This window comes from Salmo salar, chromosome ssa13, assembly GCF_905237065.1.
Source record: "Salmo salar chromosome ssa13, Ssal_v3.1, whole genome shotgun sequence".
Classification (NCBI taxonomy): domain Eukaryota; kingdom Metazoa; phylum Chordata; class Actinopteri; order Salmoniformes; family Salmonidae; genus Salmo; species Salmo salar.
Genome location: NC_059454.1, coordinates 29,830,852 through 29,853,095, shown reverse-complemented (window position 1 = coordinate 29,853,095; position 22,244 = coordinate 29,830,852). Strand labels below are relative to the sequence as shown.

The following is a 22,244-nucleotide window of genomic DNA, read 5'->3' as shown; positions in this document are numbered from 1 at the left end:
GGGATCCTGTACACTGCGGTCCTCTATGGCCATGACTGATATTTCTAATAGTCAAATTATGTTTGGGTTACAAAGACAGAAAAGAGATATGCTATTCATACCAGTGACCATGACAGTACGAAGATGTGCCAATCTGAGGGTAGTGATGACCTCGGCACTCTCTGGCTTGACCAGATTTTTCATCACCAGCAGACCCAGGAACTGCATGTCTAGCTCTACCTCTCCCCTGTGGACACCAACACAGCTCCATCAACACCTACTGACGTGATAGTTCACCAGCGGAGCTATAGGCACAGGTTTAGAAGAATTCATTGAGGACTTGGGTAGTAACTAGAAGGGACATAACCGCATTTGATGTTCTTCATAAAAATGTCTTACCGTTCAATGGTGCTCAAGTCAGTCTGCCCATGCAGAGTTTTGTAGCCGAGAGCTAGCACCCTGAAGCCGTCACTTGCGAAAGTACGCAGGGTGTTTGAGAATTGTGCAGGCACTGCAAGTCACGGGTTAAAAGACAGTAGAAGTAAACAATAACCCAAAAAAGACAGACTTAAAACACAATTACATCACAAACCAGTGTCAATGCTAATCTTACAGCAACTTATTCTTTCTGTGAAATATGTATTTCAATTCATAGCTCTCTCCACCCTGTCTCCCTCTCTCTTCCATACCGCTTTCTCTCAGGCAGAGGCTGGCCACCATCTCTGGGGCCCCTTTGATAAAGGCGAGGGACGACTGTCCCTTGGGAGCCACCGTCACCACACTCATCCGCTGGAGGGACGAGGAGAAAGGGAAACGCTGCACGAGGGCCACCGCCTCATGGATGGACTGATGGGACAGGAGAGAAGAAAAGCATGGTTAAACTCCCTGGCTTGAATCCTTCATCATAAGGCCTTCATAATGGTGTTAAAGCGATTTCACAGATGTCATGATAACTGGAAGTCAGTTTATGACAATGGCCTTAACACTCCTGACACAAACCACTAACTACTGTAGGTCAGTGTTTCGCAAACACAGTCCTGGCTACCCCAAGGGGTGCACATTTAGGTTTTTTGTCCTAGCACTACACAGCTGATTCAAATAATCAACTCATCAAGCTTTGATTATTTGAATCAACTGTGTAGTGATAGGGCAAAAACCAAAATGTGCACCCCTTGGAGTCCCCAGGACCAAGTTTGGGAAATGCTGATCTGGGTAAAGGAATTCAAGTGTACCCAATGACACAAACATTGCAGAGTTCCTATGAATAATGAATGAATAATCTGAGAAGAACCCAAGAACAAATAAAACCTTGTCAGTAGATGGGGAAGGCTAGGTAGGTCACTATTAACCTTGTGAGCCAGACTTGAAGTCTGTCACTACGGAAACAGGCCCACATAGCCCTAGGCCTTGATAGTGCAACTTTTTCATAGTGCCAACCCATTTGGTGTCCACAGATCTGGGCCAACAATAAAAGCTAAGAGCTTCTTCCACCACATTGATTGAATTCACTTATTCAATTCCTTCAGATCTGTGAACACCTCAGGGGCCATGACCACGTGGGATACTCACTACACTCTCAGATTGGAGCTGAGGGGCAGGGGGTCGCATCACTGCCAGAACCCTGTGACCTCCGAACTCTGAGTCTAACGTTTTGTCATCTCCTGCAGGCTCCTCCAGCTCCTGGCAGGAAAAGTCAGTCAGTCACACAGATGAAATACTCAGCCCCTATTGAAGAAATTACTTTGCACCTAGTACAAACACTCCATAAATATGGTTCTTGGTTTCTCAGTCTTACCCAGCCAGTGGACTCGATCATCTTGAGCTCTAGAGGGTCTCCCAGGGGTTCTCCCCCCAGCAAGGCCACAGAGTGGCAGCAGGCCATTGCAGAGAGCATGGGCCCCTGGGGCAGGAGGCGTGGGTCAGGGACCAGCTCAGAGAACCCAGCTCCACTACCCTCCATCACCCCCCACACGTCCAGTCCCTCCTCAGTCAGAGTGCCTGTCTGAATAGAGAGGAATAGAGAGTAGAGACACACTTCCTGCTTCAAAATAGTTCTTCACCAGGGTCATATTCAGTTCAGTAGAGCGTAACGTAGCAGAGCGTTTTGCAAAGAAAAACAAAAACTTGTGTAGTAGCTTCGTTTCAAAATGTTTTCTCCTGTTGTGTGCTTACAGAACATGACCAAGAGATGATTTCAACTGCTGTCAGTCCTCCTAGCTGCGTCCGACCCAAAACACACACACACACACACACACACACACACACACACACACTAGAGCATACTGGTTTGGGGCCTCACCTTGTCAAAGCAAAAGAGCGAGACCTTCCCAGAGATGTTGATGCGCGGGGGGCTTATGCAGAAGACCCCTTCTCTCTTCAGACGACCCTGGGCGTAAATGGTACCGGTGGTGATAGCAGCAGGGAGGGCAGGGGGCACCACGATGGTCACAATATCCAGAGCCCGAATCACCAGCTCCCACCATGTGGTCTAGAGACACAATTACATCTTATTAAGAAATAATCCTCAGAGGGTCAAATATTTTTGTCCAGCTCCAAGATCACCACATTGTTGTTTGTTTATCTAATCAATGAGGGTGAAAATGAACTCATGGTATTAATAAGGTTGGTATGGCAAATACTTACGTTGGTTCTGCTTAGGATCACGATGCTGTATACTGTGCCACACAATGCTGAAACACAATTAAATATTGGTTCATGCTGAAATGATATGTTTACACAATACAAGGGGCTAATTGGTAATACTTTTATACTTCTCAAAACTTGTCTAGCACCCATTTAAAATAATTCAAAAGTGAGTTATTTTTACGACGTGCAACTCTACTGTGTGTCGGGGCTTACCTACACCCCCCAGGAAAAGCAAGAACTTAATAGCGTCTTGGTAGAAGCGGAAGTTGATAGGTTGGGGGTAGAGGATGGAGCTGACCAGGTCTCCCTTGGCTGTGAAGAACCCTGAGGGACAAAAACCAACAACATTGAGTGGAGGACAAGCACAGTCCTTTTATAATGTAATATGATGAGGTCTCATTATGTACATGCATAAGAAAGCGCATGTGTATTTTGTATGTATGTATGTATATACATACAGTACCAGTCAAAAGTTTGGACACGCCTACTCATTCAAGGATTTTTCTTCATTTTTACTATTTTCTACTAGAATAATAGTGAAGACATCAAAACTATGAAATGACACATATGGAATCATGTTGTAACCACCAAAGTGTTAACTGATCGCCACCCAGTCATCAAGGCAAAGGGTGGCTACTCTGCATGTGATGTTCCCACCGTGAAGCATGGAGGTGTGATGGTGCTTTGCTGGTGACACTGTCAGGGATTTATTTAGAATTCAAGGCACACTTAACCAGCATGGCTACCACAGCATTCTGCAGCGATACGCCATCCCATCTGGTTTGCACTTAGTGGGACTATCATTTGTTTTTCAACAGGACAATGACCCAACACACCTCCAGGCTGTGTAACGGCTATTTGACGAAGAAGGAGAGTGATGGAGTACTGCATCAGATGACCTGGCCTCCACAATCACCCAACCTCAACCCAATTGAGATGGTTTGGGATGAGTGCAGAGTGCAGAGTGAAGGAAAAGCAGCCATCAAGTGCTCAGCACATGTGGGAACTCCTTCAAGACTGTTGGAAAAGCATTCCAGGATTTTTTAAAAACATTAATTTAACTAGGCAAGTCAGTTAAGAACAAATTCTTATTTACAATGACGGCCTACCCCGGCCAAACCCATCCCTAACCCAGACGACATTGTGCCAATCGTGCGCCGCCCTATGGGACTCCAGATCGGTTGTGATGCAGCCCGGGATCGAACCCGGGTCTGTTGTGACGCATCTAGCACTGTGATGCAGTGCCTTAGACCGCTGTACCACTCAGGATCGCCACTCAGTCATCAAGGCAAAGGGTGGCTACTTTGAAGAATCCCAAATATAATATATTTACATTTGTTTAACACTTTTTTGGTTACTACACAATGCCAAATGTGTTATTTCATAGTTTTGATGTCTTCACTATTATTCTACAATATAGAAAATAGTAAAAATAAAGAAAAACCCTTGAATGAGTAGTTGTGTCCAAACTTTTGACTGGTACTGTACATACATCATGCATATGTACAGTGTGTGTATGTAACTGTCTGTTGTTTGACCTTTCATATTGGTAGTGTAAAAGTATCCATCTCACCTGTGCTTGTGACCACGGCAATGGCCCCACCCCTTCCTGGCCGGCCCCCTTTGGCCTGGATGCACTGCGTGCCGCAGAAGAGGGTATGTCTGCGCTGGGCCTCAGGGCTGTAACGCCCCCCAGCAGCCGGCAGCGGGGTCTTCATCACAGGGACACTCTCACCTAGAGGTAAGGTGGGTGGCTGTTACAATGGATTCACATTGCTCACTACTAAGAGCTTCAAAAGGATCGAAAATTAGTAACTGTCAACAGAGGAGACATTCAACGAGTTGATCATTGGCAAGTTCAACTAGACATTTTGTGACGAGAGTTGAGAAAGTTTCAACTTAATGCACATTTCAGCCAGACCTCAGTGTAGTTCATGACTGAAGTCATTTTGTGATCGAGTTCTGTTTGGCCTCACCGGTTAGCATGCTCTCGTTGACCATGCACTCCCCGGCCAGCAGAGCAGCGTCGCAGGGCAGCAGCAGCCCCTCCTGAGGGATCAGCACACAGTCCCCCGGGACCAGCTCCACAGAGCTCAAACTGTCCTCCTCTGAAAGACAGAGCCAGGGCATCAATCGGCTCATACTACAGCAGAGGATGCAGACTTTTGTTTTGGGGATTTGCGTGTATCGTTAGGTATTACTGCACTGTTGGAGATAGGAACATAAGCATTTCGCTAAACCCACGATAACATCTGCTTAAAATGTGTAAGCTGGCTGTGGAAGACAAAAATGGAGGGAAAGCTCACCCCCGGAGCTTCTGCGCACGGTAACATTGGTTATCTGCTGAGCCATGCTACGGATCGTGTTGCTTTGCTGTGGAACCACAGAATCGACAATTCAGTGGTGAATATGTAGACAGCTAGATGATAGTGTGCCCTATAACAGGTAATAGGAAAATATGAATATAAAAAGGAGTGTTCCATAATGTATCACCCATGATAACAGAACCATAACAATATCAAAAATACCTATTTGTAAACTTATCTGAAAGCTTTCATGGGAGCACAGAAGACATGGGAGGAGCCTCCTGGTGTCACTCACCCTGCGGATCTCGTAGAGAGACAGACATATGGAGATAAGGGAGATGATGACGATGCAAGCAGCATAGTAGTAGTAACTATCTGTCAGCCACAAAGCAATGCTGAACACCTGGAACACGTAGAATGGGTTGAGCACCTGCAGAGACAGAGGGAGGGAGAATAGAGGGATGGATGGAGAAAGCGAGAGAGGGATACAGAGTGAGCAGGCCTTAAACTTGTATTATTGTATGTAACTGTTGGTAGATTATAGTTTACGTGGAATAATGAGATCTTAAGCCTAAGTTTCATGATTCGGCTTTTGTAAATGCATATTTCCCTTATGAATATAAACAAGTGCACCACTGCAAATGGTCAGTAAATCTAGTCCTGTACATGTAAATCAATGAGAAACCGTCAATCGTTGTTCAAGCCAATCACCTCCTCAATCAGTAGTCGCATGAAGGACTTCACAGGCACATCGATGAGATTGGTCCCGTAGACCTTCCTCCTGAAAGATGGAGAGAACTGGAGTCAGACACTGGATGAGGCAGCAAGGGGGGGGTGAAGTGTGTGGAAATAAAAGTATGTTTGATGTAAGTGTTTGAGGTAAGCCTTTAAAAAGAGCTAGGTCCAAGAGAGGACCCTTGAGGAAAGGGTGTGTGATCCCATCATGTGGAGCAGTGTACCTGGTGTTCTGCTCCAGGCGACTCAGGCCCCCCCCGAAACGATAAATGTCGGCACATGTCCAGTCCTCATTGAGGACACTGTGGAGGAATAGGCAACTGTCATTACATCAACATTTTACGTTGTTATATATATATATATATGCCACTGACTCCAGTCTAACCCAATAGCCCACACCTGTTTACACCCCCATACAGTACCTAACACGACAGAAGGCTCCCTTCCTGGCCATCCATACGTAGCGCAGACCCTCAAACAGGTAGTAATGCAGCAGCGGTACCTGAAAGCCATTCAGGATGCATAAAAGCTGCAGACTTCTCTAGCCATTGGCTCTGTAGCTGCACCTTCAATACAATTTAATTCAATTCAACTTTGTTCATACAACTTTACTACCCCTTCCTTACCTCCTCTTTGTGTAGCTGGACAGTATCTCTCCAGTCTGAACTGTCCTCCGCCTCACTCCCTGCCGTCTCCAAACTACCGAGAGCACAAGGAGAAACACTACATCAGAAGTCAGGACGACCAACATGAGTTGTTACAGAACAACAGATTCAACTACATACAGGAGTCATTGTACAGGAGTCAGTGCATTCCAGCTGACCAATATCCAAACACTGAACATTTGAAAATGACAGTTTTTGTTATGGTAGCACTGACAGAGCAATTCTATTATGGCTAATAATATGGGAAATCTTTAATGTCAACATACAACAGATGGTCTGATGATAAAGACGTGTATCTAACCTGCCCTCCTCCAGCTCTTCTGTGAGGACCTCCACGACATACTGCTGTCCGAAACTGTCCTGAGAGAAGATCAAGAATAAAACCATTAACCCAAGTGCTGCTTCCCAAACTACCAAAAAACACTGAATCGTGACAATGACATTACCCTCAGAAGCAGAATATCGGCGAAGGCCAGGGGACAGGAGTTGCAGCGAGCAAGGACCCCTAGACGAGGGCGCCAGCGAAACAGCACCAGCAACAGACCCAGCGACAACACGGACCCAATGTGACACAGCCAGACACGCCAGCGCACCCATCTGAACCCCTGGACATCCTGACACACAGACAGAGAGAGCAATCAGAGTAGATGTCATTCATTCAAAAGCAGTACATTGATTTCCAGGTGTCATTTTGCATTGCAGACAAGTTGATATGGAACCCATTGTTCAGCACCAAATTAAATTTAAATAATTGTCCTCTTTATTGGTGTGGGTTGTACTAGTAGCTTTATGCTAAACAGGGAGCAAAGAATTTAAGTAGTCAGTTAACTGATGTTTAATTGATGAGCTAAAGGCTCCTACCATGTGTGTTTCGGGTTTGCGGTGGGGTTCTCTCCTTGGACTAGGGGAGCAGAACCCTCCCGGTGGCTCCTCCTCCGGACTACCTGTGGAACAGGCTTGAGGTTGGTCAACAGACACAGTCAACACAGTGACGCCACTGCAAACACAACATAACACTGCACTGCATGTACACACCCATTATGTTAACATTAACAGGGCACACATAAGCTGTAAAAGTCACCAATGTCACACACAGCTCACATGAAAGAAAGGCAAATGTACACTAGCAGTATGAATGAATGAACCAATTGGGAATCAGTGTAGGGGGTCCATTCCATTTTTCATTCAATCAGCTCAAGTGAATGTAAACATAATTAATTAATAGAAAAATCCTGATATATCGGTGTAATCATTCATTTACATATTAATTGACACGGGTGGGTATATGATTGATGTGGCCTAGATACTGAAACAAATAAGAGGGTGTTGTTCCATGCCTAGTTTCAAATGCAGTAGGGTTTATCTATTTGGTTCTACAAGTTAACAAACTCATACATTTTTCAAGATAGAGCTTTTGTAATAAAACAAGGAAGACCAACGGGTTACAATACTTATTCAGGTTATAGAACATTAGACATTTTTGGGGGGCACATATTCAGTTAATAAACTATCCAGTTACAGTAGATAGATTTAACTAATTACAGGCTATCCAACTGCTTGCCTGCACAATGTTAAGCGAAAATAGGATATTTGATAAGCCAACACTAGCCTAGATATTATCATTACCAGTTTATACCAGGAAAAAGTCATCCGACAACAGCTATATTATTATTCCCTTGGAAAGACAACCCCTCTCCCCTCCCTCTCTCACTTCAGCAGCTACGACCGCTAAACGATGAAAAAGAGACCCTTCTGAATAGAACACCATAAGTGCGGTCGAGGTCAGGGTAAAACTAATTTCATCGACTCGAATAGCCTATCGAAATAAATAATATATTAACAGAAACGTTGGCAGTGTTGAAGCTGTTTTGGCTTCCGGGTATACACGTATCAGTAACCTGTTTTAGTTACGATGTAAATATCATCACAGATGTTGGCTTTCTATTTATTTGAAATATCAACGAAAGTACTACTTACCTTATTTATCTGGTCATAATTATATCCGAAACTGTGATTTGAGTCGTTGGCAATGCTATTTTTGCGTCGCGTGTCAAAAGCGCACCTGTGTTTACCTGTCTACGTAGCAATGCTCCGATACGCATGTCTGTCCAGTTTCGCTGTCGAGTTCCACTACCATTCATTATGGCCTACACACTAATAATAACATATAGGCCTACACATACTGTATTTCCCTCGTTCATTTGAAATACAAACCAAAGAATGTTGAACGTTTTCCTAGTCTAATCTAAATTGTACCACGGTAAAGTCTACACTTGTATTCGGCGCATGTGACAAATACGGTTGGATTTGATTTGTAGTACTGGCACACAGTAGTGGCTTCAACTTCTGAGGTCCTATCAGGTGCTAAACACATGGGTATTAGCCTGTCTGGGATAGTATTGAATTAATTGTCATCTGATTGATTCCTTTGAGAAAGATTTATGGAATGATATTGCATTATTAGGCTACATTGCTTTTATATAGAAACAAAGTCACTATGTGTGGGCTAATATACATTTGTCATCAAATTAATACTGCCAATATCTGGAATCGCCTTCACAATGACCACTTTGTTTCCATACACACCACTTTTGGCTAGCTCCCAAACTTGTTTATAGGGAACCTGAAAGGAGCATACCACCCCACATCCCACTGCTGACTTGCTTTGGCAGCTAAGCAGGGTTGGTCCTGGTTAGTCCCTGGATGGGAGACCAGATGCTGCTGGAAGTGGTGTTGGAGGGCCAGTAGGAGGCACTCTTTCCTCTGGTCTAAAAAAATACCCCAGGGCAGTGATTGGGCGACATTGCCCTGTGTAGGGTGCGGTCTTTCGGATGGGATGTAAAACAGGTGTCCTGACTCTTTGCGGTCACTAAAAGATCCCATGGCACTTATCATAAGAGTAGTGGTGTTAACCCCAGTGTCCTGGCTAAATTCCCAATCTGGCCCTCATATGTTCACCTAATCATCCCCAGTTTACAATTGGCTTATTCATCCCCTGTTGCTGGAATGTGTTCTCAGTCAACTAAAATAAAAAGGCCTGTGGTGGTGCTCTTAGAGCTGATGTTTTTGTAGGTACATAAACCACAGCGTAGTAGTATTTTCTTATAAAACTACATGCTTTTAAGGATTTTACAGAGCGGAAACTGCAACTCAACGGGCTGACCGACATGAAGCAATAGGCCTCTTGGTGCCAGTGTAGGCTAATAGTAGGCTAATGTAGTAATATTAGTTTCATTCAAAACATATGAAGCCCAAACCAGTCCCTATAAACTAGAGTTCTCCTGGCTTCAAGTAACTATTTAATGACATAGCACAAGAATCCTAAACATCTGGATCATGCTGCCTACAGTAGTTTCAGGGCTAACGCAAAGAGGAACTAGGCTATTCTGTTAAGTTAATTATAGTGTGTGTCATCTAGGTCAATGTTAACATAATCTTGTTCCTCCACACCATTGAGTGAACCAATTAAAAGTTTGAAATTTAGTTTTTATATTTTATCTTACCATTGCTCATCATTTCTTGAATAAAATGTTCACACTAAGTAGCCCATAATGAATGTCCCTAAGTTCCACTTCTTCAGTAAAACCTAATATGTTCATTTCCAGTTGAAGACACAGGAAATGATAGTGCTAAAAGTGACAGCACTGGGCAGAAATCTTAGCTCACGAGACCTACGAGTACTGAGAGGTAAAACCAGTCATTCCTCCATTTGGAAAGCCCTCAGCAAATGTCAAATCGGACATCATCTCTATCTCCCACACCCAGGAACTCGTAAATCCAGGGTAAGAGAAAAAAATGCTCCCTGCATAAGACTAGGCCCAACTGCCGAGGGTGGTTTGATTTGGCCCCTCAAATTGTTTTGTTGTTGAATTTTCATTGTTGGACATAAAATACTTTTAAAAACACCAGGAAATCAGCTCCAAGTGATTTTAATTTTGTAAATCTGTTCAAGTATTTCCACGCAGAATAGAGAGAAGTGATTTTATATGAATGTAAGCAAGGTTTGAAATGATTATGTTTTAGTCAAATATTATATCGGATTGGGCTTCTTGTGGTTAATTTGCAGTCTACAAATGAAATGTTGTCCCACTCTTTTTCAATAGTTGTGCTAAGTTTCTGGATATTGGCGGGAACTGGAACACTCGATCCAGAGCATCCCAAACGTGCTCAATGGTGACATGTCTGGTGAGTATGCAGGCCATGGAAGAACTGGGACATTTTCAGCTTCCAGGAATTGTGTACAGATCCTTGCAAAACATGAGGTGATGGCGGCGGATGAATGGCAATACAATGGGCTTCAGGATCTCGTCACGGTATCTCTGTGCATTCAAATTGCCATCGATAAAATGCAATTGTGTTTGTTGTCCGTAGCTTATGCCTGCTCATACCATAAACCCACCATGTTCACAACGTTGACATCAGCAAACCACTCGCCCACACGACGCCATACACGTTGTCTGCCATCTGCCTGGTACAGTTCAAACCAGGATTAATCCGTGAAGAACACACTTCTGCAGCATGCCAGTGGCCATCGAAGCTGAGAATTTGCCCACTGAAGTTGCTTACGACACCGAACTGCAGTCAGGTCAAGACCCTAGTGAGGACGATGAGCTCGCAAATTAGCTTCCCTGAGACGGTTTCTGACAATTTGTGCAGAAATTCTTCAGTTGTGCAAACCCACAGATTCATCAGCTGTCCGGGTGGCTGGTCCCTCGATGATCCCGCAGGTGAAGAATCCGGATGTGGAGGTCCTGGGCTGGTGTGGTTACATGTGGTCTGCGGTTGTGAGGCCGGTTGGACATACTATCAAATTCTCTAAAACTACGTTGGAAGCGGCTTATGATAGAGAAATAAACATACAATTCTCTGGCAACAGCTCTGGTGGACATTCCTGCAGTGAGCATGCCAATTGCACGCTCTCTCAAAACTTGAGACATCTGTGACATTGTTGGACCTGCTGACTAGTGGCCTTGTAGTGTCAGCTAAGAGTCAGGACATTTGGAACTTATATTCATTGGGGAAAATGGTTATAAAACTAGGATTGGGGAGGGTAATCTTTGTCACATTTATGTCTCATCTGTACATTCGAACAGCCTGAACAAAGTGCTGCAGACTCACTGATCTATCACCTTGCATTCCAAACAAATATCCTAGCGTACTTATTAGCCTAATGACATGCACATCTGTACAACACCTTGCTTTTAGAAGTTGACCCAAAGCCGCTTCTCTAGTTGGAGATAATGAAAAGGCAGTCCAGCCAACTTTTCCTTTAGGCAAAGCATGCAGATCAGTTGCCTAATAAATCAGACTGTGATACCAATTCTTGTTTCCTTACAAGATAGAATATTGAATAAAATTACATTTTAACTTACTCTATCGGTTGTCTGTGCAGTTGGACCTTCAGCTGGTCGAAATTTGCCATAAAATATCCACAGGTATTATTAAGTATTATTTGCCCAACTTTTTAGAGCACCGGTAATGCTGTTGAAATTTCAATCAATCAAATGTATTTATAAAGCCCTTTTTACAGAAACCCAGCCTAAAACCCCAAAGCAGCAAGCAATGCAGATGTAGAAGCACAGTGGCTAGGAAAAACTCCCTAGAAAGGCAGGAACCTAGGAAGAAACCTTGAGAGGAACAAGGCTCTGAGGGGTGGCCAGTCCTCTTCTGGCTGTGCTGAGTGGAGATTATAAGAGTACAGTGCCTTGTAAAAGTATTCATCCCCCTTGGCGTTTTTCCTATTTGGTTGCATTACAACCTGCAATTTAAATAGATTTTTATTTGGATTTCATGTAATGGACATACACAAAATAGTCCAAATTGGTGAAGTGAAATGAAAAAAATAACCTGTTTCAAAAAATAAAAATAAATAAAAAACGGAAAACATGGTGCGTGCATATGTATTCACCCCCTTTACTATGAAGCCCCTAAATAAGATCTGTTGCAACCTTCAGAAGTCACATAATTAGTTAAATAAAGTCCACAATCTATGTGTCACATGATCTGTCACATGATCTCACTATATGAGATCAGGCCTGTTCTGAAAGGCCCCAGAGTCTGCAACACCACCAAACAAGTGGCACCACCAAGCAAGCAGCACTTGAAGCCCAAGCTCTCCAAACAGGTTAGGGACAAAGTTGTGGAGAAGTACAGATCAGGGTTGGGTTATAAAAAAATACCCAAAACATTGAACGTCCCACTTAGCACCATTAAATCCATTATTAAAAAATTGAAATAATATGGCACCACAACAAACCTGCCAAGAGAGGGCCACCCACCAAAACTCATGGACCAGGCAAGGAAGGCATTAATCAGAGAGGCAACAAAGAGACCAAAAATAACCCTATAGGAGCTGCAAAGCTCTACAGCGGAGATTGGAGTATCTGTCCATAGGACCACTTTAAGCCGTACACTCCACAGAGCTGGGCTTTATGGAAGAGTGGCCAGAAAAAAAGCCATTGCTTACATAAAAAAATAAGCAAACATGTTTGGTGTTCGCCAAAAGGCATGTGGGAGACTCCCCAAACATATTGTTGGATTCGGGATAAACTTTGAACATTGAGATATTAAATAAATGATAGATCAAAAGCATAGAATATAAGGAGTGGAAGAGACTGGGTTTTATGTCAGAAGATAAGGGTTTACTGTAGAAAGACAGATGGCTTTGGAATGTGTTGGGTGGACGGGAGGAGATCACAGGATTGCTATAGGGGAGCGGATGGACATCTGTGGATTAGATCGAAGGAGGGGTTGAGGTCAGGAGGTCAGATCCCTTGAAGGGAGTAATAAGGGTTTATTATCCTGTTACCCTTTTCCTGTGGAACCATAGGATGTTAGGATTGGAGAGAAGGAGGAGTGTCTAAAGTGGGGTATATATACTTGTGATGGTGAGAATTTTTGTTTGTTTGTCTGAATACAGCTGTGTCGATCCTTTGGGAATAATTAAACTTGGTTAAGCTTCTCTAGTGTCTGAGTTATTTACTCTGAAAAATAAGAACCTAACAGTTGGCGTTGTTGGCAGGATTCACCACAATTTGTAGTCAAACCAAAGAGTCCAGATCAGTGGAGCAGAGCTGGCAACAAAGGTGAGAAATGTTTTTTTTTGTCTGAATACAGCTGTGTCGACCCTTTGGGAAGAATTAAACTTGGTTAAGCTTCTCTAGTGTCCGTGAGTTATAGAAAAACCTAACAATATGGAAAAAGGTACTCTGGTCAGATGAGACATGTTCGCAAATTCAGCTTGTGCTGTTGTAACCATGTCTCATGATCATTTCATCGTGAGAAAGATTTAGTTGTGCTTGCAGTTTAAAAAAAATCATAATAGTTCAATTTTGTTGAGCTAAACCCTATTCATTCCAAATTAATTATTTATTAGAAAACTGATTGAGTCTTGACAGGTGAACTGTCAGAAAGAGTTTTAAGCAGTCAACTCCCATAGCTAGACAACAGAGGTAAACAGCCTGCTGCAGTGTCAGCTAGCAACAACTGTGTTCACAATAAATGGTTCAACTACTGTTGCTACAGCTGGTCAACACTGACTTTGCACATTTACCAAAAGCAAAATGTTGGATTAGTTTGTAGCTCAACACCAGTGTTATCCAATACAAATACTGCAGAGAAGCATTCAGCTGCAGATTATGGGTGCCGACTCCGTGTGGTCTGTGAACCTCAAAACAGATGTGCTCAGGGTTTAGAAACTCTGTGGTGTCAGTGTGCTAGGCACTAGCTCTTGTCGTCGCACTAGATCTGGTCCAGAGCGTTATATTAACCACTGTCGCTATTGCAGCTAGCTAGTACACACGAGCTAGGCTAGCTAGTTCACGTCACTACTTTAGCTAGCTAGCATACACTATCTAGCATTCTAGTTAACGTTAGCTTCTAATTCTAAATGTAATTTCACCACCTCTGCTGTTGTTGGAGGTAACGCACCATCCTATCTGGCACCAGTCCACATCCGGTCTCATTGAGTCTATATTTGCTGGAGCCAGAAAATCAAGAGCTTGCTAGTTACTAGCTCAACGATTTATGTTGCAGTTGAGCGGCGAATGGTGTGGGCGGAGCTCTGACGTCATATAAAAATCAGTTTTTATCAAAAACGACTGGATTTCAGCACCCAAAGAATAGCCCGCAATTACACAAAACAATGTCATGTGTAATTTCGGGCTATTCTTTGGGTGCTGAATTTTTGTTATTTTTATAAAACTGCATTTTATGTGACGTCTGCACTTCAGTCCGCCCACGCTAGGTATCGCTCAACTCCAACATAAATCGTTGAGTTTAATCGGCTAAATTAGGTAGCTACATACATTAACGCTAAAGCCAATGTTCATTCCTCAAGCAGGATTGTCGGGGGGGGGGCGTTACTGCCATACTGCAAAACTCACCAAGCGTGTCCATCCTTCCTTTAGTCACGATAATTTAGTAATTGATACCATAATTAGTTGCCAGTTGTGATGTCTTTGACTAGCACAACATGTACCCGATACTAGCGAACCGTTATCTTCCGTTTTGCCTCTCTATCCCGTCATGTGACACCCAAACGCATTTCTACGGAAGCCCATGAATAGTTTGACAATAATAAAACAGAGTTTATTCAACAACAAAAAAGTTAATAAATAAATAAGGGTTGGTATGCAATGTGGTTTGTTTTTGTTTATTTTGATCATTAAGCATACTGTATACAATCTGAAAATGACAGGGGAGATCTTTTCGGAGGCGTTGCCACCAAAGTAGAGCCCCACACCGAGACATAAAATCAAATTTCGCAATACATAATATTTACGAGATGTAACATACATTTTTCCCAACTCCATTCCCCATGGGACAATGATAAATCATAGTTTTGAAAACATACTTCCATTCTGAGTCGATCTTTGGCCCAAAAACTATTCTAACAGCCATTAACCAGATAAAGTATCAAACCTTTTAAAAATCAACTAAACCATTTCAGTTTCGTTCATGAAACCTATCAATGTGTTACAATGGTAAATTAAGACTTCTACTTCCTTTATTGATAAGCATTGATAAGCATTTAAATAACATTTAACTGGTTTTCCTTAAAGTATTATGTATATACATACAGTATATCCAATGAACAAACATCAAATTGTCATCCAGAGCTCAATATGGTCGGGGGTGCCGGAACAGAATTAAAAATCATTTATACACTGCAAATTGACCACAACTAAGCCCAAAAAAGATTGTATTTGAAAATAGCAATAATTTCAGACCTTGATTACATTGAGACACAATCACATCTTTTTTTACTCATGGGAATACTTGAACAGATTTCCTAAATGAAACACATTTTGTTTTGCTGAATTCCTGGTGGTTTAAGTATATTTTTCTCCAAACACTAAAATCCCCCCAAAATATGAAATACTTGTAGGCTAGTACCTGTTGCCAACCCCTGCTGTACAATCTATACACACACTGAGTAATAAGCTCTATCACCACATCAAACATTACTTTTGTATGTATTTTAAGAAAAAAAAGTATTTTTCTAGAGGGAGGAGCAGTTATTCCATTTCTCCCTCTGTCCTTTCTCTCCTCTCCTCTAGCACACATTCACTCTCACATATATAAAAGCGGCAGTATCTTCTAGACTGCCTGTATCTTTTTTCATGTGCGAAGCCTAATGAAAGGGACAGACACTGTTGAAAGGATAATGTGTAATCGAAAGTTCAGCATTAGAGTCATTACTAGTGGATTTCAAGTCCGGTGGTTTTCCACAATGTTCACGGGGTTAATGACTTTCTCTTTATATGTTGCCATCATTTTCTTGATCTCAGCAATAGCCTTTCCTGGGTTGAGTCCCTGTGGAATTAAAACAAAATAAAAGGTAAATAAAGATAGCAAGATGAGTAACATGACAGAAAGGGATCGGCGATAACTACTTTTAAGCTGCATGAGTTGTATAAATGGTCTGAAGTCCACTGTGCTGAACTCTACACTAGTCTTATTACTGTATTTAGAAATTGTGGTTTGGTTTAGCAAAGGAAGACTAAACCAGATGCAGTCTATTCAAATGTTGAGTACCTTGGGGCATGTCTTAGTGCAGTTCATGATTGTGTGACAGCGGTAGAGAGAGAAGGGGTCCTGGAGCTTCGACAGTCGTTCCTCTGTGAACTCATCACGTGAATCAATCATCCAACGATAGGCCTGTTGAGGAGGGAAACGCATTAATCAGATTAATTTACTTCATACAGCAATATCATAAAATGCTAATCTCTGAGATGGAGGTGCCAGACAAACTAATTAGGTGAATCAATCATCCAATTATATGCCTGTTGAAAATGCATTCACACGTCAGCTTTACTTTGTTTTCAGACATCGGTTCTCTCTGTCAAAAAAGAAAAAGCATAAAAAAAGATTAATATATTGACTTAAAAACCGAAAGCATACCTGCATGAGGACAGCAGGGCCCAGATACTTATCTCCATTCCACCAGTAACTAGGGCAGCTGGTGCTACAGCAGGCACAGAGAATGCACTCATACAGACCGTCCTGGGAGAGGAGGACAATTAGAGATCAGATTGATTTTGTCATGAAAACTCCTTGCGCTCTAACAATATAACAAATGTTCAAATATACAAAGTGGTAAGTTGAAATGCCAGAAAGGTGTGGCAAAGTGTGGTTCACGTGTATAAAATTATTTCCTTCGCAAGGGCGATACAAGGTCTCAATGCAGCAAATTACATTGGTTCAACTGACTAGATCACTTCAACCCTACAAAATACTACATTGTCCCTTTCTGATATCTTAATGAAATGAATGAATGAATGTACTTGTGTTTCAGACTAGACATGGAAATTGCATATGATGCATTGATAGTAGAGCTACTGAAATCTGCTGCCACTGGCCAGGGGATGAAATATGTACCAGCTTTTGCCTGTCTTCCACAGTCTGGTGGTACTGCTCCTTGCCCTCCTGAGACTCATCTTTCTTCTTCAGGAAGGGCTCGATGGACTTGTACTGGGCATAGAAATTACTCATGTCCTGTAGAGGCACACACAATACATGTACACCCTTAGTCAACAAAATATAGGCTACCACATGGTGACTAAACATTGCATTGTTTTATTCAGTGTTTGTCTTTTAGATTTGTTATTTTTTAATGCAGCTATAATAATCAGTATTCATTTACTTCTAAATGTAACCATAATACTCACCGGCACCAGATCTTTGACAACGTACATGTGTGGGAGTGGGTAAATTTTGATCGGTTTGCTTGTATTGCTGTCTATTTTGTTTAAGCAGGCCAGTGTGTTGCCTCCGTTGATGTTCATGGCACATGAGCCGCAGATACCTAAAGCAAGATGCATGTATATCACACCACTGAAAAGGATAACTCCACACCAAGGCTCATTTCATATTTCATGACGCTCTATCATTGTAGAATAGGATACACTATATCTATAGGTCTATATTTTATGATTTCTACTTTCTACCCATGATGACACCCACTTTTCTCTCCACTCTGCAAATTGCTCTTCATGCCTTACCCTCTCTGCAGGAGCGTCTGAATGTGAGCGTGGGGTCCATCTCATTCTTGATTTTAATGAGGGCATCCAAAACCATGGGGCCGCAGCTGTAATAGTAGGGAGAAGGATTTGTTAACAATGCAGATATTAATCAATGAGAGCAATTCCATCAATGCAGACTACACGCTGACATTGATAGGTTTTAAACAAGTGAAGACCTATACTGTCGTTGTACTTACTTGTTGAGGTCAATTTCGTATGTCTGCATGCGTGGCTTATCCCCCATTGTGTCTGGGTCCCAGCGGTAGATCTGGAACTTCTTGATCCTGGGCTCAGATGCCGGGGCGGCTGCAGTCTGTGTATAGCGCACCATCTGGAGACAAGACATAGACAACATGTATCAATGTAGGAGGAATTACATTTTAAATTAGGCTTACATTATTGTTTTGGGTGTTAAATGCTGGTTTAAGTATCTAATACTACTCCCTATATATAGCCATGTTATTTGTACATGTTATTTTTTATTCGTTATTCACTACTTACATTTTTTAATCTTATCTTTAACTCTGCATTGTTGGAAAAGGTCCTGTAAGCATTTCACTGTTAGTCTACAGCTGTTGTCTACGAAGTATCTGACAAATAAAATTTGATTTGATTCATACAGCTGTTTATGGGCTTTGCTTTGATATCAATAGATAGGCAAGACATGGGGTGAGTGAAAGTATACTACACCAGATTTACACAATAGAGCAACTGAAATTAAAATGGATTTCAGTCGGAAATAAAAATATCTATGTCAAAAAGACACAGAGCTGTATATTCATATGGGGGTTTTACGCTAAAGGGAAACATCTACTTTCATAACAAGGTAGACATTTCTCTCTAGCGGTAGGACATATGTACTGCTCTGAGTTGTTATATCACCCTCAATTTCAAGTTTCATAACTAACATTTTGGCCACAATACATTCGATAAGGATAAATAAACCTTCAATTAAGAGTCACGCTATTATTATTTTTTTAATAAATAAATGATGAAAGAAAATACAATTTAACGGATTATATGAAAGAAATCTCTAATATGAAACACAATTTGCGCAACAGTCCTTCACAAAAGATACATAGGCCTATAGACCTAACTGAAACATGCTCTATTTCAAAATCGATTAGACAAATAATGAATATTTCGTAACTGAATATATTATTATTTAGACTTTAACAAAGTTACTCAAATTAAAGAATAGCTTCTACTTTGATTTTGCTACTGTGCTTTACTCTGATGTAAGGTAAACCTCCAATTGACAACAGTTTGAGTTTTCTTTTCACAGGAACTGTCTAGTAAGCCATATGAACAACAGCCTACTATCTGAAGCCATGCCATAAACCAGACATGGACCTATTGACAGCTAGTAAAAACACATTGCATTGCCAGGCAGGCAGGTGGTCTACGACTACCCTATTGATAGGGGTCTACCTATCCCAGTCATAGGTCTTTTCTTTCCATTCGCCAACTTCATTATTCTTCTCCTTTAAAAAAGCACACTCCTTTACTTACCACCATCGCCCCAGTGTTCCGTAATGCCATGGCGTTTCGGGCTAGAGAGGTGCACACGACCGACATGCTTATATTTTCAGGTTGAATATTCTAACCGATACAGCGCGGTGCCGGTTCCAGCTTATGTATCTTGTCGCTGTCCCGCCCCAGGCATGACGTCAGTTTATGTCACGACTCAGGAGTAGCCAACTTACTGAAAGCTATGGGTGCGCTGCAGGCTATTATGTCAGAGACTCTTTTACAACTCTCATGGCTTAGACGGGGTCGGTTATATACAGTGAGCTCCAAAAGTATTGGGACAGTGACACATTTTTTTGTTGTTTTGGCTCTGTACTCCAGCACTTTAAATTTGAAATGATACAATGACTGTGAGGTTAAAGTGCAGACTGTCAGCTTTAATATGAGGGTATTTTCATCCATATCGGGTGAATCATTAAAAAAAAACTCAGGGACACAAATTTCACTGTGGACATTCTGAAATTGTATGTTTTAGCAGTTGGAGTGTGAAACAAAACGAGGCAATGTGTGCTTTAGGACCATGCGGAAGCCTCCGAGTGAAGTGATCGGGTAGGCTGTTTGGAGTGTTGTCATCCCCCTTCCCCACTAAAACCAAAGTTGCACCCCTGTAGAAATTACATGACTTTTTGCACATAGTTCCCCCCCATTTATCATGACAAATTCACTTATATGTGTATTAAAGTAGTCAAAAGTTTGGTATTTGGGCCCATATTCCTAGCATGTAATGATTACATCAAGCTTGTGACTGCAATCTTGTTGGATGCATTTGTTGTTTGTTTTGGTTGTGTTTCAGATTATTTGTGCCCAGTAGAAATGAAATGGTAAATCATGTATTGTGTCATTCTGGAGTCACTTTTATTGTAAATAAAAAAATAGAATATGTTTCTAAACACTTAAACATTGAAGTGGATTACTGATAGTCCTGAATGAATCGTGAATAATGATGAGGGGAAAAAAAGTTACAGAAGCACAAATATGACCCCACCCCCCAAGACATGCTAACCTCCCAAGTTGTAATGGTGAGAGGTTATCATGTCTTGGGGGTATGATATTTGTGCATCTGTAACTTGCTATAATTTCTAAACTGTTCAAATTAAAAAGATGACAGTCTGCACTTTAACCTCATAGTCATTGTATAATTTCAAATCCAAGGGGCTGAAGAACAGTGCCAAAACAACAAAAAATGTGTCTGTCCTAATACCTTTGGAGCTCACTGTAGAAGGTTATTATTGTCAGATATAATTGAGGGAAGTGTATGTATTGCTAGCTGCATTCACTATCAAATTTGAAATCACATAATCTAATCAAGGATAGTGAAAATCTCTTGCATTGGTAACTTTGTTCCACTCTTGTGTTGTGCTTTAAGCATATAGCCTACACATGCATATAAAATGTATACCAATGCAATTATAAGACCACTGCGCCACTCGGGAGGCCCAAGGCACGCTTAACCAGCATGGCTACCACAGCATTCTGCAGCGATATGCCATCCCATCTGGTTTGCGCTTAGTGGGACTATCATTTGTTTTTCAACAGGACAATGACCCAACACACCTCCATGCTGTGTAAGGGCAATTTGATCAAGAAGGAAAGTGATGGAGTGCTGCATCAGATGACCTGGCCTTCACAATCACCCGACCTCAACCCAATTGAGATGGTTTGGGATGAGTTTGACCACAGAGTGAAGGAAAAGCAGCCAACAAATGCTCAGCATATGTGGGAAATCCTTCAAGACTGTTGCAAAAGCATTCAAAGGGAAGCTGGTTGAGAGAAAGCCAAGTGTACGCAAAGCTGTCAGCAAGGCAAAGGGTGGCTACTTTGAAGAATCTCAAATATAAAATATATTTTGATTTGTTTAACACTTCTTTGGTTACTACAAGATTATATGTGCTATTTCATAGTTTATGTCTTCACTATTATTCTACAATGTAGAAAATAGTAAAAATAAAGAAAACCCCTTGAATGAGGAGGTGTGTCTAAACTTTTGACTGGTACTGTACATATTCAGGTTATCGTGGATGTTTAACGAGTCTGCGATTATGGACATCCTAAAATCTATATATCCCCTAATTCTTATTTCTTGTATTATATTGATGGTCACCACCATCACTTCATGTGTGTTGCTGTGCTCAGACAATTTCATAATCTCTCCTCAAGAAGGTAGACCTATTCCACTTCCCCAGCCTAATGTGCCTAAATGCTTGACAATGTAATATGTGCCTTATTATACTATGTACACTGGGATGAATGTAGTTGTATTACATGTGGTTGCATAACAACCATCTATCCATCTCCTTGCATGGGCATGCTGTGCCCAAACCCCATGGCATACCATTTTGTCAACAGAGCATACTTAAAGGATACCCATTACACTCTGGCTGGTCTGGAGAGAGCCATTGCCACACACCACCAGAGATAAGCATAGTGAACAGTGTGTATGTCATGGTTCCTCCTGGCACCATATTTCATGACTGTGTCCCTGTTAAAATAAGTGTGCTTTCTGTGGTCCTTTGCAGAAGCTTGAATTGTTTACTGTGTGCGTTCATTTCCTGAGTGAGTTTGAGACTTAGTGTTTGCTGTTTTTTCAAGTGTACTGTGATCCTGCGGCACTAACTCCGCTATGGTTCGTTGAACAAAGCTTATGGGAAAATGTAGTTTTTGGATAAACGCTGAATATAAGGTCTGTGGTAAACACAGGTTTCTGAAATCTTATACGTTTTGTTCTATGATAATCTAAAAATCAACTGAATTTAAGGATATGTAATCACGCACAAAGATTTTATAATTCATAAAGGTCATGTTAATGGACTGATATTTCATAGAACAAAACGTATAACATGTCATAAGCCTGTGTTAAT

At 41.7% G+C, this 22,244-nt stretch overlaps 2 protein-coding genes across 3 annotated transcripts in view; both read right to left on the bottom strand.

The window, feature by feature from the left end:
• The window catches only part of atp13a2 (ATPase cation transporting 13A2), a 38,565-nt gene extending 23,702 nt beyond the window's left edge, over positions 1–14,863 (bottom strand). The window contains exons 1-20 of one of the 2 annotated variants that reach the window (XM_014135348.2): positions 14,716–14,863; positions 7,193–7,275; positions 6,778–6,945; positions 6,633–6,691; positions 6,293–6,365; positions 6,089–6,168; positions 5,891–5,968; positions 5,643–5,712; positions 5,227–5,361; positions 4,932–4,998; positions 4,602–4,733; positions 4,199–4,360; positions 2,839–2,949; positions 2,623–2,669; positions 2,279–2,467; positions 1,775–1,981; positions 1,549–1,659; positions 669–825; positions 379–490; positions 102–226 (exon numbers count right to left, since the gene is read on the bottom strand). In XM_014135348.2, coding sequence (XP_013990823.1) covers positions 102–226; positions 379–490; positions 669–825; positions 1,549–1,659; positions 1,775–1,981; positions 2,279–2,467; positions 2,623–2,669; positions 2,839–2,949; positions 4,199–4,360; positions 4,602–4,733; positions 4,932–4,998; positions 5,227–5,361; positions 5,643–5,712; positions 5,891–5,968; positions 6,089–6,168; positions 6,293–6,365; positions 6,633–6,691; positions 6,778–6,945; positions 7,193–7,275; positions 14,716–14,728 — 2,179 coding nt within the window. In that variant the 5' untranslated portion in view covers positions 14,729–14,863. Of the gene's footprint in view, positions 1–101; positions 227–378; positions 491–668; positions 826–1,548; positions 1,660–1,774; positions 1,982–2,278; positions 2,468–2,622; positions 2,670–2,838; positions 2,950–4,198; positions 4,361–4,601; positions 4,734–4,931; positions 4,999–5,226; positions 5,362–5,642; positions 5,713–5,890; positions 5,969–6,088; positions 6,169–6,292; positions 6,366–6,632; positions 6,692–6,777; positions 6,946–7,192; positions 7,276–8,308; positions 8,609–14,715 lie in introns of those variants that run through there. The other variant, XM_014135350.2, reaches the window with a different exon arrangement.
• Positions 14,864–14,970: 107 nt separating this feature from the next.
• LOC106566856 (succinate dehydrogenase [ubiquinone] iron-sulfur subunit, mitochondrial) lies at positions 14,971–19,626 on the bottom strand. The gene is made up of 8 exons (XM_014135351.2): positions 19,369–19,626; positions 18,054–18,187; positions 17,836–17,921; positions 17,503–17,639; positions 17,213–17,329; positions 16,736–16,837; positions 16,370–16,492; positions 14,971–16,147 (listed from the first exon to the last, which is right to left on the bottom strand). Exons 1-8 carry the CDS (start codon positions 19,432–19,434, stop codon positions 16,043–16,045), a joined length of 870 nt encoding a protein of 289 aa, XP_013990826.1. The 5' UTR covers positions 19,435–19,626; the 3' UTR covers positions 14,971–16,042.
• Between the last annotated feature and the right edge of the window lie 2,618 nt (positions 19,627–22,244).

Coding starts and splice junctions, on each gene's coding strand:
- LOC106566856 (XM_014135351.2), bottom strand. CDS start 19,434: ATGTCGGTCGTGTGCACCTCTCTAGCCCGAAACGCCATGGCATTACGG. Junction 18,188..19,368: donor GGAACACTGGGGCGATGGTG/GTAAGTAAAGGA, acceptor TCTTGTCTCCAG/ATGGTGCGCTATACACAGAC. Junction 16,493..16,735: donor GCCCTGCTGTCCTCATGCAG/GTATGCTTTCGG, acceptor CCTCCTCAACAG/GCCTATCGTTGGATGATTGA.